This window comes from Porites lutea, chromosome 4, assembly GCF_958299795.1.
Source record: "Porites lutea chromosome 4, jaPorLute2.1, whole genome shotgun sequence".
Classification (NCBI taxonomy): Eukaryota; Metazoa; Cnidaria; class Anthozoa; order Scleractinia; family Poritidae; genus Porites; species Porites lutea.
Genome location: NC_133204.1, coordinates 23,535,604 through 23,548,617, shown reverse-complemented (window position 1 = coordinate 23,548,617; position 13,014 = coordinate 23,535,604). Strand labels below are relative to the sequence as shown.

General features: G+C 39.7%; 1 protein-coding gene across 1 annotated transcript in view; it reads left to right on the top strand.

Annotated features, from left to right (window-relative positions):
- The window catches only part of LOC140933002 (protein transport protein Sec31A-like), a 108,130-nt gene that overhangs the window by 33,773 nt on the left and 61,343 nt on the right, over positions 1–13,014 (top strand). Inside the window, exons 5-7 of the mRNA XM_073382509.1 lie at positions 7,117–7,388; positions 7,576–7,662; positions 8,478–8,533. Coding sequence (XP_073238610.1) covers positions 7,117–7,388; positions 7,576–7,662; positions 8,478–8,533 — 415 coding nt within the window. The remainder of the gene's footprint in view (positions 1–7,116; positions 7,389–7,575; positions 7,663–8,477; positions 8,534–13,014) is intronic.

Here is a 13,014-nt window from a genome sequence, read left to right as displayed (position 1 = left end):
GAGCTTAGAAAAGGACCAAAAGCGTATGGGCTGCCACGCGAGATCTGATTCAAATGAGCTGAGGTAAATCTCACGGCTCCCACGTATGAGTCTTAGCCTTTGCACGCAATTCGCGATACTTCTGTTGTTGATGGTCAGTAGGAGATTTCTTCAGCTTTGAGCGAGCAGCCCCCTTTTTCCGCAGAGCGTGGATGATTTCACTTGTGATCCACAGTTTTTGAACGGTCAAAATGCGTAGCAAGATTCATACGTGCCAGCCAGAAACCGTCCTGCTGATTGCCTCTTTTTGACTGGATGTCGCTTGACAATAAACGCTTACCAAGTCTTCTTTAAATCAGTTATTTAACCATTTGGTTAACGACATCCAATCAAAAAGAGGCAATCAGCAGGACGGTTTCTGGCTGGCACGTTTGGTGAGTTGACATTTATTGTACTTTAACAATTTGTTTAACTTGCACCAGATGTATCAGGGAAAGACAGAGGAAAGTGAATATATAACATGAGGATCGACTCAGCTGAACGTTTCGCGTTACCCAATTTCGCACAAAAACCGATTCTCCATTTAGGACGAAAAAGATAGATTCATCACTCCGTGTAAGGTTACACTGAAGCATTAAGGTTGCACTGAAACATTCAAAATAGCTCATGCACGTTAAACGTGCCTTTGTTTTAGTGAGAAGCTTTTGTAGAGTCGTGAAATTCAAAAGACAACGTGCCATGAGCACCTCACGCACGCGAACACGGTCCGGTACATTCGTAATTACGAGGTCTAACATTCTATCATGACGAGTAGGGATAAAGTTTAAGAGCAGTTGTCTGTAAGATTCGAACCATATTCAAAAGTCGCTGCCACACTATCTCGCCGAATTGGCTAAAAATTGGCATTTGGACTTGATTTGGGGTCTTTAATAAGGAATAGGTAACTTTAGGTTCTAATTCCTCCTATTTCGAAAATTATCACTTCAAAAAAACGAGCGCTTTTTACTGTAGGGCGATGGCGTCATCATACAAACGGCGTCTTCACTCTGGCATCCTCAATTTCAAACCGTCAAAACCTAACTTTCTCTGCTCCTCAACTCAAAAACGTCTCTGAGGACAAGTGGTGGTAATGTGCTTGTTAGTAAGACGTCCACCGCAAGGAAACATTCATAATCAACTTGGTCAATGCATTAATAAAGGGAAACTTTTTCCTTTACCCTTATATAGGGACAGAGTTCAAAACCGCAAAAGATTTTTATTGCAGCTCTAGCATGTGTTGTCTAGCGATTTGGCTAGAGCTTCTTCTGAATTTTCCAGATCAAACAAGCTCTGCCCATCGTACATAATCTTGTCTGGGCTCCTTTGAAAAATTGCACTTGATCAGAAGCTTTCAAGGTTCGCCGCGACAACTTCATGATCTATTTTAAATGGTGGTTTTCTGTAACTATCCTATGGATTGCCTTTTCTGGTCGTACCTATATTAGCGAGCACGTTTCAATTTGTCTCTAATAAAAGTCTCTACCAGGTGTGCGCACAATTTTCAAAACTTACCCTAACTTCTTACTCAGTTCTCCCGTAACGTTTCCCCATTACATTTGCTAATTCTGTTAACTAGGTGAAGTTATGCGTGGATGAAATGGCACTTTAATATTGCAATCGGTGAGAAAATTAGGTTAGACACTTTGCCCTCAAGGACGGCTTTCACGTTTTGCTCACACTTTCTACCTTAGAAGGGAAAAGTGAAGTTTTGCCTTCCCACTCCGTGAAAACAATGTCAATCGGCTGTTCAAACTACTTTTAGAAAACAACAAACTACCCAACTTTAATTTTTAGCAAAGGTATAACGGTGGGAACCCCCTAACTTGTTTTCAAGTGTTCTTCAAAATGTACGCCGCCATGCAAATGGTGTTTCACTGATTTTAACGCGAAGATTGTGAAGCAATGTCTAGTGGGTACGGGGGCTAGTGCTCCATCGTAAAAATTGAAAAGAAAAATCTTGTATAATAGTAGTACACATTTTTAGTTATTTTATCGAGTTGTGAAAAATCACAAATTTGTTTTTTCTTGAATGTGTTATACTCTCATCCAGTTTGAGTGTTTTCAGTCCTTCCGATATGCCCGTCGGATATCGGAAGTTACCGTAAATGATCGATTAAGCGCCGCGGCGCTTATTTTATTTTTCATGTTAAACTGGTGCGACGCTTATTAGGGAGCGGCGGTTATTTCAACTGCGGGTAAAACACTAAGGGTAATATAGAGAGAGCTCAGAGTTCGGCAAGAACACCTCAAACTGTTATATGAACCTGGTTTCGAAAGTTTCCGCCAGTATTAAAACTTTAGTTAAATTAGCGCTGCGTCGCTTATTCCGTAGCGGCGTTTATTCGAGTAGCGGCGCTTAATCGATCATTTAGGGTAACTGCACTTTTGCTTGGAAAAAAAAAGAAAAGAATGAAAGATTTATTTTGTCACTTGGGAAATTAACCTTGATTTTATGGGTCCGTTCGTGTCAAACAGGTAACGTAGTGCTCTTCGTCATGGGAAAAATTGGAAACTTTTGCTCTATTTTCCCTTGGCTTGGTGCCTTAGTGATATATGTTTCTTTGGTTTTATGGGAGCACGGCTCATTATAGCTTTTCTTTCAAATATATAGAAAAAAAAATCGTCGCTTATCTATTTTTAGAGCACTGTCTAGTCAATTAAGTTTTTTCAGTTAGGGAGAAGATCGTTTTTTGTTAACCTTTATAGATTTTTTTTACGCATGTACGGGCCTGAGGAAATGTTACCTGAAAAGAAGCTGCGATCCTAACTTTCTACCTTCGGATCTTTTCCCTAGCCATAAGTTTTTCCCTCAAGGAATTCTTCTTTGTTTTACATAATGATTGGTCTTACATGCTTATCGATTTTTGAGAGCCTAGTCCCGTGCCGTATTTTGATGCGATCTACTTTATGTCGCTTTCTCCCCATCTAACAGCTCCTTACTGAACAAAAACGGTTTTAATTGTGTCTATTCAGAGAACTAGCCAATTGTTTTCCAGCAGTACGTTCGATGTTCCTAATTCCCCCTAGTCCCCGTCTTAGACGCTTTCATGTGCATTGGTTAAGTTTTCTTTTCATAAGCTACTATACTCATAGTCGCGCATTCTGATGTCATTTATCCTTAAAAAATTACTTTATCGAAGAAAGAGTGAAGTAAAGGTCTCATGAGGCGTTTGTGATTTTATAAACTATTTGACGCGGTCCTTTTTTTACGGCTTATGTCCGTTGGTGTAATTGCCACTTGGGTTTTCTTGGATTAATAAGGGCGGGCTCTTTCTAAAAGTGGCGTTGTTTATGGAACCTCAGGATTCAGAACAGAATCAGTCGATGGCAAACACCGAAAAGGCTTTTATGTGGTAAGTTACAGTGATGAACCTTGCCTTGAGATAGTCATATTTTTGTACGTACCTTCGGTGTTGGTCTGAAAATGTTTTGTTATGGATGGGAGAGGGGGGTGGAGAGATCAGAACATGTACCACGTGTTGTTTACGAGACATTAAAGCAATGGAAACTGTTAAACAGTCTTCTACAAATCAAAATAGTTGCCAATGATTACGGGAGGTCCTAACTATATAATAAAGAGAAAGGCAATATTTGAAAAGGTGCATGGTCATGGAGTTAAGGAGATTTGACTAATCAGCCAATTTCTCGCCAAACATACTGGCGTGGCCGGTGGCGCCAAAATTGTGTTCGCTCGCGCCAGGCGGGCTCGACTTTTGGGATACGGTGTTATAAACAATGAGTTCAGCATGGACATAGCCTGCTCGCCCCAGAGTCACTGCATTTCGCTTTTCAGAGACCCATCAGTTACTTTTTGACTCTCTCGAATCAGAATTTATGTCCGTCCGATGTAATACTGGTGGTGAGGTCGGTCTACAAGCAGAGTCGTGAAAAACACCGACACTTAAGCCTTTATGTTCAAAACATTTCTGGCTATCGGGGAAAAAAAGAAACAGCTTAACATACCAAAATTAAAAGTCATATGATTTCAAATTTGACTTTGTCACCGTTCGAAAATTATCGTGAATCAGACCGAATTAAAGTTCACTCAAAGAGGAGGGGAGGGGGGGGGGATTCTTAACAGTTCCAGTTTGCTAGAAAATTAAAAGTTACGAGAAAATACTGGGCGAACTGCAGAATACATGCAAGAATGAGAAAGAAAATAAAAAACAACTTTCTGTTCAAAGTCGGGTAAAACGTTTAATGGCGTCAAGAAGACTGAACTTGATTAAGGTTGTTCATTTCACTTCCGTTCCAGCGTGCAGTTCCTTGTCCTCCTAAAAATAGCTTCGTCTTCTACCGATCGTTCCATGTCATATTTTTCGGACTTTTCTTCAGTAATAACGGTACGATCACGTAATTTGACTTCACGAGTTGTTTAATTTCATTTCATGTACTAGCTTTATATCTTACGCTGGAAAGATCTGCCAAATGTACATAGAAGCAAAGGTAGGTTCCTGTTTACACGTGTAATATCGAATACCATATAATTTGCGTAAAGCCGCAGTGGACGCTTTGTTTTTCTAGCCGTTAAAAAAAAATTGACAAAGTTTGCGTATACCAGAGCTAGCTCAGCTGAATTTTGCTACCCTATACTAGAGTAAACTCCCCAAATCCCCCCTATCCTGGAGTAGCTGTTTTCCAGAAACTACCGAGGTCACAAAAAATCTTCAACTAACTGATCAGTTTCCTGAAAAATGATACCCTATTCTAGACCTAAACGCTCTGATTTATATATCCTGTCCTAGAGTAAACTGCTTGAAAACCATACCCTTTACAGCGGCACATACCCATATAGCCCATACATGGCAGTACCCCCCCCCCCCCCCCCGGGAGCCGCTCCCGATTGGTCTACTTCATGGCAAAGACCAAAGGTTCGATTGCAAAATTTAACCCTTTTACTAGCCAGTCATACTCAAATGTGTATGATTTGCTTGGAATTAAAATACTTTTTATATTTATACTCTTTTTTATGATGAAACTTAAAGAAATTCGCAAATTTCTTATGTAGAGATCTACATAAATGGGCCACACAAGTAGAACTTGATGTGTTGCAAGCAAAAGCCGTAGTAACATTCATTTGGATCCAATGACTTGGTCGAAACAACTCAACACTCATTTCACGGCACTTTCTTAAAAGAACCACGCAACTACACCATACAATGCATGTAAGATCTAAGCAATGTTTTCTTCATATCCCCAGGTACAAAAAATAAGGTTAAAATTGTTCTGTTTATGAAAGAAGTGCACCTAGCTAGTTCAGCTGCAATGGTTAGCTTTTCACACAATTTTAAATACAATGTACACTGTAAACACTACAAAACGCTGGAAACAAATAATCTAGATATAACACTACACAGTGCAGGAGTTCATGTGATAGGTAAACTGCCCTGCGAATTTCTATTGTTTTCTCACAACAACAACAACAACAACAACAACAACAACAACGATGACTTTATTTACCCATAAATACTGTAATAATGCTATAACTTTATAAAGCTACTTTGAATTTTGTGTGTAATTAAAGAAAATAAATAAATAAGCATGCTATATATGCCTGCTTTCCATGAGAGCCGTGCTTATAACTAAAAAAAACTTAACTATAAGATAAAAAATTTGGTAGTGTAACCCGCTTTAAAACTGTGCAGAGTGTCTGCCTGCCACAACTCGATTGGGAGGCTGTTCCACAGAACCGCACCCATATAGGCAAAGCTAGTTTTTAGGTAGTTTGTGCGGGGCTGAGGAATAGCCAGTTTGGTCTCAGTGTCTCTAGCAAGTAAGAGGTGACACTATCAAGTTGCTCAAGTATTCTAGACCGAGACTGTTTATTGATTTGTATACCATAACTGCTGTGTGATATTTACGTTGAAAGTCAGGCTTTCACTAGCCGAGCCTCTCAATCAAATAATCAGCATTAGTGTCGTAGCCTGAATTTTGTAGCTTCCTGAATCGAAGCCTGGTGGCCAAGGTTTTAACACAACTGTCCCAGGCAATACTATAATAATTCAAGTGGGGTTGAAGTAGAGAATTGAAAATAGATTGCAACACTGTAATTGCGAACATAATCTAGAACACGCTTCAAAGCCTCAATACCAGACGCAATTTTTTTGGCGAATTTCTTGATGTGCGCATTCCAAGATAATTATTATCAATGTACACGCGCCATATGAAATCCGACGAAGGACTTTTTTGAAAGTCTAGCCAAGGGATTTCGTCTGAGTAACCTGTTTCACAGGAGAGTATAATCAATTACCAGGTGTGGGATTAATAGAAACGTACTCAACCTTTGTCGTGATCCGGTGAGCATGAACTCAGTTTTTGACTGATTTTACGCGAGTTTGTTAACGATAAGGCATTGATTAACGCTTGCAAGGTCTTCATTTAGATAATTATTATCGATCTTCGTCAGCTTGTTGCTTGCAAAAGTCAGATGTGTATTGTCTGCACGTGGTACGATCAGCATTGCAGTATTCTGCTTGCAGAATTTAATATGTCGACATTATTAATTTTGCTGATAAGGTCTTTATACATCCTACGTTCTTCGGCATATTCGTTTGCGGTCCTTTGCAGTCCCTTGTGGTTAATGTTTGTATTGTCTGCATACATTAGGGGTTGTGAGTGTGAGAAACAATTTGGAAGATCTTTGGTGTAATTTAGAAACAGTAAGGGCCCCAGAATAGTCCCACGGGGAATCCCTTGTAAAAGCATTCGATCTTTAATAGATGCTCGTTCGCAAAGCATTTTTGGTTGCATCCATTTCAGCATGACCTAAACCAATTGCTCGCAGACGCTCCAAAGCCGTGTCCATTGAGCTTTGATAGCAGAATGTCGTGATCAACCATTATCGTAAGCTTTCTTCAAATTTGGAAAAACTACTGCATGTTCGATATTATACGCCCAGTTATTGGTTGACTCACAAGATATACACTATGCTAAAAATTTGCTGCTTGATCTCTAATTTTCAAACTATGTGCATCAGTACGTAGTCATTGGGTGGGAAAAAGGAAAGACTAGTAAACTGCCTAGCCAGTTTATATGTTTTTTGTTCTCAGAGTTTCTCTTTTTAAGGATAGTAATTTTTACATTGTTTTTCTCATAAAGGACCTGTACAGGCACTGGATTTGAACCCATTTAAAACAAGCTTGCTGGCATCAGGTGCTAGTGATTCTGAAATCTATATCTGGGATTTGGCAAATCCCAGCAACCCTCTGACACCAGGAAGTAAAACCCTACCACCTGATAACATCAGTTGTGTTGCATGGAACAGGCAGGTACAGCACATCTTGGCTTCAGCATCTCCCTGTGGCCGTTGTGTTGTTTGGGACTTGAGGAAGAATGAGCCAATCATTAAAGTCAGTGATCAGAGTGCTACGGTACGTCCAGATCAAAATTCAAAAAAAGGTCAAACTTCATTTACCATATAAAGTACTGAAAAGTCACACTTTGGTACTGGATCCACGGACTGAAAAGTTACATTGTAGAACCACTTGCACAAAATTGCGTGTTTCATCTTAAAGTGCTTTTCGTGATAGTTGTATTATATATTCTGACTTATGGTAGATACGTTGCAAGGCAGTTGAATGGCATCCTGATGTTGCAACCCAAATGATATTAGCCTCTGAAGATGACAGATATCCAGTTATCCAGGTGCATAATAGTTTTATAATTAAAGATAGATTTAGAAAGAAAAAAGCTCCTCCCAGAGTTTTAACTAGGCATTTTTTTGTAAATTATGCAAGAAATCCTTAAAATTACTTTCTACCATAGATCATGTAACTACAGTCGAACCTCCACTAATGGCCACCTCTCTACAACGGCCATTTAACACTTATTTCAACCCGTCTACAACGGCCACTGAAGTGTATGCCCAACTGCCAAAATAACCTCTTGACAACAGCCAGTTTTTTTCAGAGGCAGATGGAAATGTCAAGAATGGTCATGAAATTTCATCCGTATGGTGTGTTGATGATTAATTGCCGCCATCCTATTTCGATTTTGTTTCATTTATACTGCAGCAGTAAGCATAAATTGTCAACGATACTTATAGCGAATGCTCTGAATCTTTCTAGTTTTGTCACGTTAATACTTTGATTCAAAACATAGTTCAATCCTTTTGCCTATTTTATCTCTATATGTTATTTATGATTGGATTATTACCATTATGGGAGACAACAGGCATGAACTTGGCACATTAAACATGTTGCACTACCTATAAAGTTGTCATATTAAACCCCTACCTCCCCACAACGGCCATCTTCCTTACGACGGTCACTTTCTTCTGTCCCCAAGGTGGCTGTTGTGGAGAGGTTTGACTGTATTACAAAATGCACAAGTTTCATAATGTATTGTTTTTAGGCTAGCTAAAAGGTAAGATCCTAGATTGCATTAGGACAACAATATAAATACAGCTAGTTACTTCAAAACTCCACCGATTGTAACTTCTCCTTTATTTTACTTTGCAGATGTGGGATCTTCGTTTTGCAACATCTCCAATGAAAGTGCTTGAAGGTCACCAGAGGTACATATGTCAGTATTAAGTCTAGTAAATTAAATAACATTTAAACCTGGGTGTCTAGAAAACAACGACCTAGAAAACGACGACCTAGCAAATGCAGTTGCGCTGAAGTCAACTTTACTTATTTGGCCATTTCCGAGTTCCCCCCGGTCCTCTGTTTCAAAACGAGGGTAGGTGCTCAGCCTTTGATATGATATGGACATCTCATGCAAATAAAACTCATTTTCACAAGAAAGGTTGTGTACCTAGCCTTATTTTGAAAGTGAGGGTTTTTGGAACTAGGAAGTGGTCTATTTGAATCCGGTTTTTGTCACCTAGCACTTCTCTGTACGCGCTAAAGTCACGCTAGCCCAGTTCAGTATCTCGCTGCTGCAGGTAGTATAAAATTCAAATCTACATTCCCGCATTCAGCAGTGATTTTTTCACGATGACTTCTGTGTTTTCGCAAATAAAAAAGTTGCTGCAAATTAAACAAAGTTGCTGAAAATAAAATAAAGTTGCTGGAAATAAAATAAGGTTGCAGCAAATAAAATAAAGTTGCTGCAAATAAAATAAAGTTGCAGCAAATTCAATAAAGTTGCTGTAAATAAAAAATAATTTCAGCAAATAAAATAAATTGTTGCTGCAAATAAAAGTAGTTGCTGCAAACTAAATGACAGGAAAGTATGCACACGCACTGATGGGAAGAAGAGGACTCAGTATAGTTGTATCCAGGGCCCACTCACGAAATGCTTGGCCTAATCCTCATTGACAGAAAACTTATTTGAGTTCAATAGAAACAATTACTGTATCTTCAAACCCATGGTGTTGCATTGGGCATAAAAACAGCAGTGTCCTTTGCAAATATCTACAAGGCGGAGACTGAAACAAACCTAATCCATCATAGAGTTACCAATGGAAACGTTTCATTGATGACGTTTCCTTTCTTTGGGGCTGTAACAGAAAAGACCCAAATTTTTATTAAAGAAACTAACAAATCCCATCCCAAAAATTAAATCCACGGCCGAAATATGAAACAACGAAATAACTTTCCTTGATACAATAGTTTTCAAAGGTGAACATCTCACAGAGAAATCCATCTTCATTGAACATCAAATCCCACTATAAGCCGACTAAGACCTTTCAACATACACACTTTACCGCGTTCCACCCGTCGGGGGTAAAAAGAAGTTTCATTAAAGGCGAAGAAATAAGATTAATTAGAAAAAGCTCCTCAAAAAAAAAAAAAAAAAAAGAACATTTGAAGAGTGCCTTGCGAACTCGAAGCACACGAATATCCTAAACCAGATATAGATAGATCGTTGTCAGGGGTCAACCTTGACTTGAGACACTGATCGGGGCTAAAACAAAAACAAAAACAAAATAAAGAGAGACTATTGCCTTTCGTTACAACATATAACCCAGCGGTAAAAGATCTTAAAAAGACGTTGATGGCAAACTTTAGTCCACAGGTCTAATAAAAAATCAGCCGCTGCAGTGCTGAAAACAGTTTAAGACCTCCGATCATGTCCTACAAAAGACATACTTGAGTGCAAAAATGTAACTTGAAGTCAGTTAATAATTCAACTCAACCACAAAAACCACATTGGGAGTCCGTACAGGTCTGTCTTTTACTCTTACAACTGTACTGGGTCCTCCTCTTCCCATCAGTGCGTGCGCATACTTTCTTGTGACGTAGTTTACAGCAACTGCTTTTATTTGCAGCAACAATTTATTTTATTTGCAGCAACTTTATTTAATTTGCAGCAGCTTTATTTTATTTGCAGCAACTTTATTTAATTTGCAGCAACTTTTTTATTTGCAGCATGTCCCCTGTGGGCCACCGTAGAATGAATTAGTGATCACAAATGCTGAATGTCATTTTCAATTTTAAACCCTACATTCTGTGACTCATACCAATAGAAAGCAAGGACACTAGATTGCAGTAGTTCTTTATAAGCTTTTTATTTATGACTAAAGATTCCTGAAGAAAGTGCTCAAAATTATTTATAAATAGGACACAACTCACAGTACATGTATTGATACCTTTATTTACTTTTCATTTACTTTATGTGTGATAAATACAGATGGCAAAACAAATTAAAAAATGCAAACAGACTACCAACAGAGACCTTAATCCCTGTAAAGCTGACCCGCTTAAGTTCTCTTATAGTACCTGGAAACTGTTTTAGGGATATCTTGTTAGAAGGTAGACTTGCTAAAAGTCGACCTTTTGGCGAGCGGAGCGAGCCTTGTTTGGCCGCGAAGCGGCCGACCGCGAGCGACGAAGTCGCGAGAGGTCGACTTGTCTCGCTTGATGGGTTTGCCATTTGCATTTTGCATCATCCCGCGCCATATGAAATCCGACGAAGGACTTTTTTGAAAGTCAAGTCAGAAGGAAGCGTACACGATCTTACAAGATTAATTAAGCTTATTCATCCTGGCCCATACCAGTCTGTTTTCAAGCCAACTTACACTTAAATTTGTCTTGCTATTAAATAATGAAGAAATCGTCGTAGTACCTCGTAGTTCAAGTTGCACTAATCTAACGATGAAATCGAACCACGGGTGTTACCTTAAGTGCTTTCATGACTGAAGCATACATGTAGAACAAAGCAGCAATTCGTCGATTTATATTACCGACTGCATGCGTGTGATTTCGAACAAAATACACTTATTAACGGAATGACACTGTTTTTCCCGATAACTCGATAGCCTTTGTTTTTACAGACGTCTCTGGAAGAAAATGAATGCAAATCGCTGATTTGCGTATTTAACGAATATTCGTCTCCGCAGTCTCTTCCCGCGAGATTTTCACTCCTCGCCATCTTGACTAGCCTGTAGTGCAGGCGTTTTCTTTGAGCGCGCAATTTGCTCGCGAAAGCGCCATGTTGAAACTTTCCGAAGAGAGGAGGAGATGGGGCGAGTCAAAGGGAGCGGGGAGGGGGCGGGGAGAGAGAGAGAGGAGAAAACGCCTGCCCGAAAACACTGTGAAAGTGAGAAACACCCCCTAATTTTTTTTTTCTTCGTGAATTTTTCTCCCGCTCTCTACCATCTGAACGCCTGGAACAGGCTACCCCTAATTAGACGCGCGTGACCTCTCTTCTGGAAATGGGTAGCCGACAGTAACAAAACAACCAAACAGTCGCCCCAGTCCAAAGACTCGCATTATCTTAAGAAAAACAAGCTGGAGTTTATCATTGTTTTTATCTTAACTGAGTCACAATGCAATTCTCCGCAGCTGATGAAGCTTCAGTTTAAGCTACAATTCATTCTTCTAAATTCATCTCTGTAAATCGCTATCCGTGAGAGTTTAACATCCTGCAAACAATTTAAAAAACTAACGAGCTGGGCCCAGCGTGATACAACATTGCAGGAAACATCCCATTCTCGGACTAGAAAGAAAATCGCCTAGTTATTCAGATCCTGAGGCACTTTGACAACAATAAAGAACCTAACAGCCGTATTTAGCGACAAAAAGAGCTTTCGCTTCAAAATAGCTCAAAGAAAACGCTTTGCATCAGAGGGCAAATCATGAAGACCAGTCAAAAACCACAGAAAATCAATACGCGTGTCATGACCTATCAGTGTGAAACAAGCGGCTAAAATCTCATTTGCTCAGTCAAAACATAGAACCCTCTAGAGCATAATCTACTCGCCAGAAAAAAGAACGTATAGGAACAAGCAGCATTTTGGCATGAGGTAAAAGTGGTGTAGGTTTTAGTACTGCGAGCAAATCTTGTCCTGATGACCAGTGTAGAAATCGCTTTGACTTTGTCATTGCGTAATACACGCGACATTCCCAGCCGTTCCAATTCCAAAAGACTGACGGAAACGGAATAAACAATATAGACTTACAGTTAATTGACAGGTATCAATCGACTTCCCTATGCCGCACCAATCAGGAGTTCCGTTTGCCAGCGTACGGAGTTTCCCAAAAGAACAATGATATCGGGCAGGCGTATTTTTTTCTCCCCTCCCCCTCCGCCCTTTCCTTCTTTCGCCCACGCACCTACCGTAAGGGTTACTATTTCTACTCTCCCCAATCTTCCACTGTCATAAAATCAAAGATGGCGGCTACCACAATATCACAAACACGAACAAGGTTTCGCCCACCCAAAATACGCCTGCACTGCAGGCTACATCTTGACACAAATGATCCAATTTTGAATACCGCCCAGAGTGCTTAGCGATCCCAGTGCGCACACCGCCTGCGTTTAGCCAAAATGAGACGAAATGTGGTAACATATTGGACGACGGCAGACTTTGCAAATCGAGAGTGGGGAGGGAGGGTTGGATGTAAACAGCATTATAAACACGTTCTTTTTTCCTACTGCAACATTTCAAGGGTTTTTTGCAATGAAAACATCTTAAGAAAAAAAATGGTCAAGTACTGAATAAGCCTCAAATGAGACTGTTGCTAAAAAATCCTGGAGGAACCTTTTAGCAAATCCAGACACATATGTTTGTCGATATATTTAGTTTAGTATATACACACTCAGTGA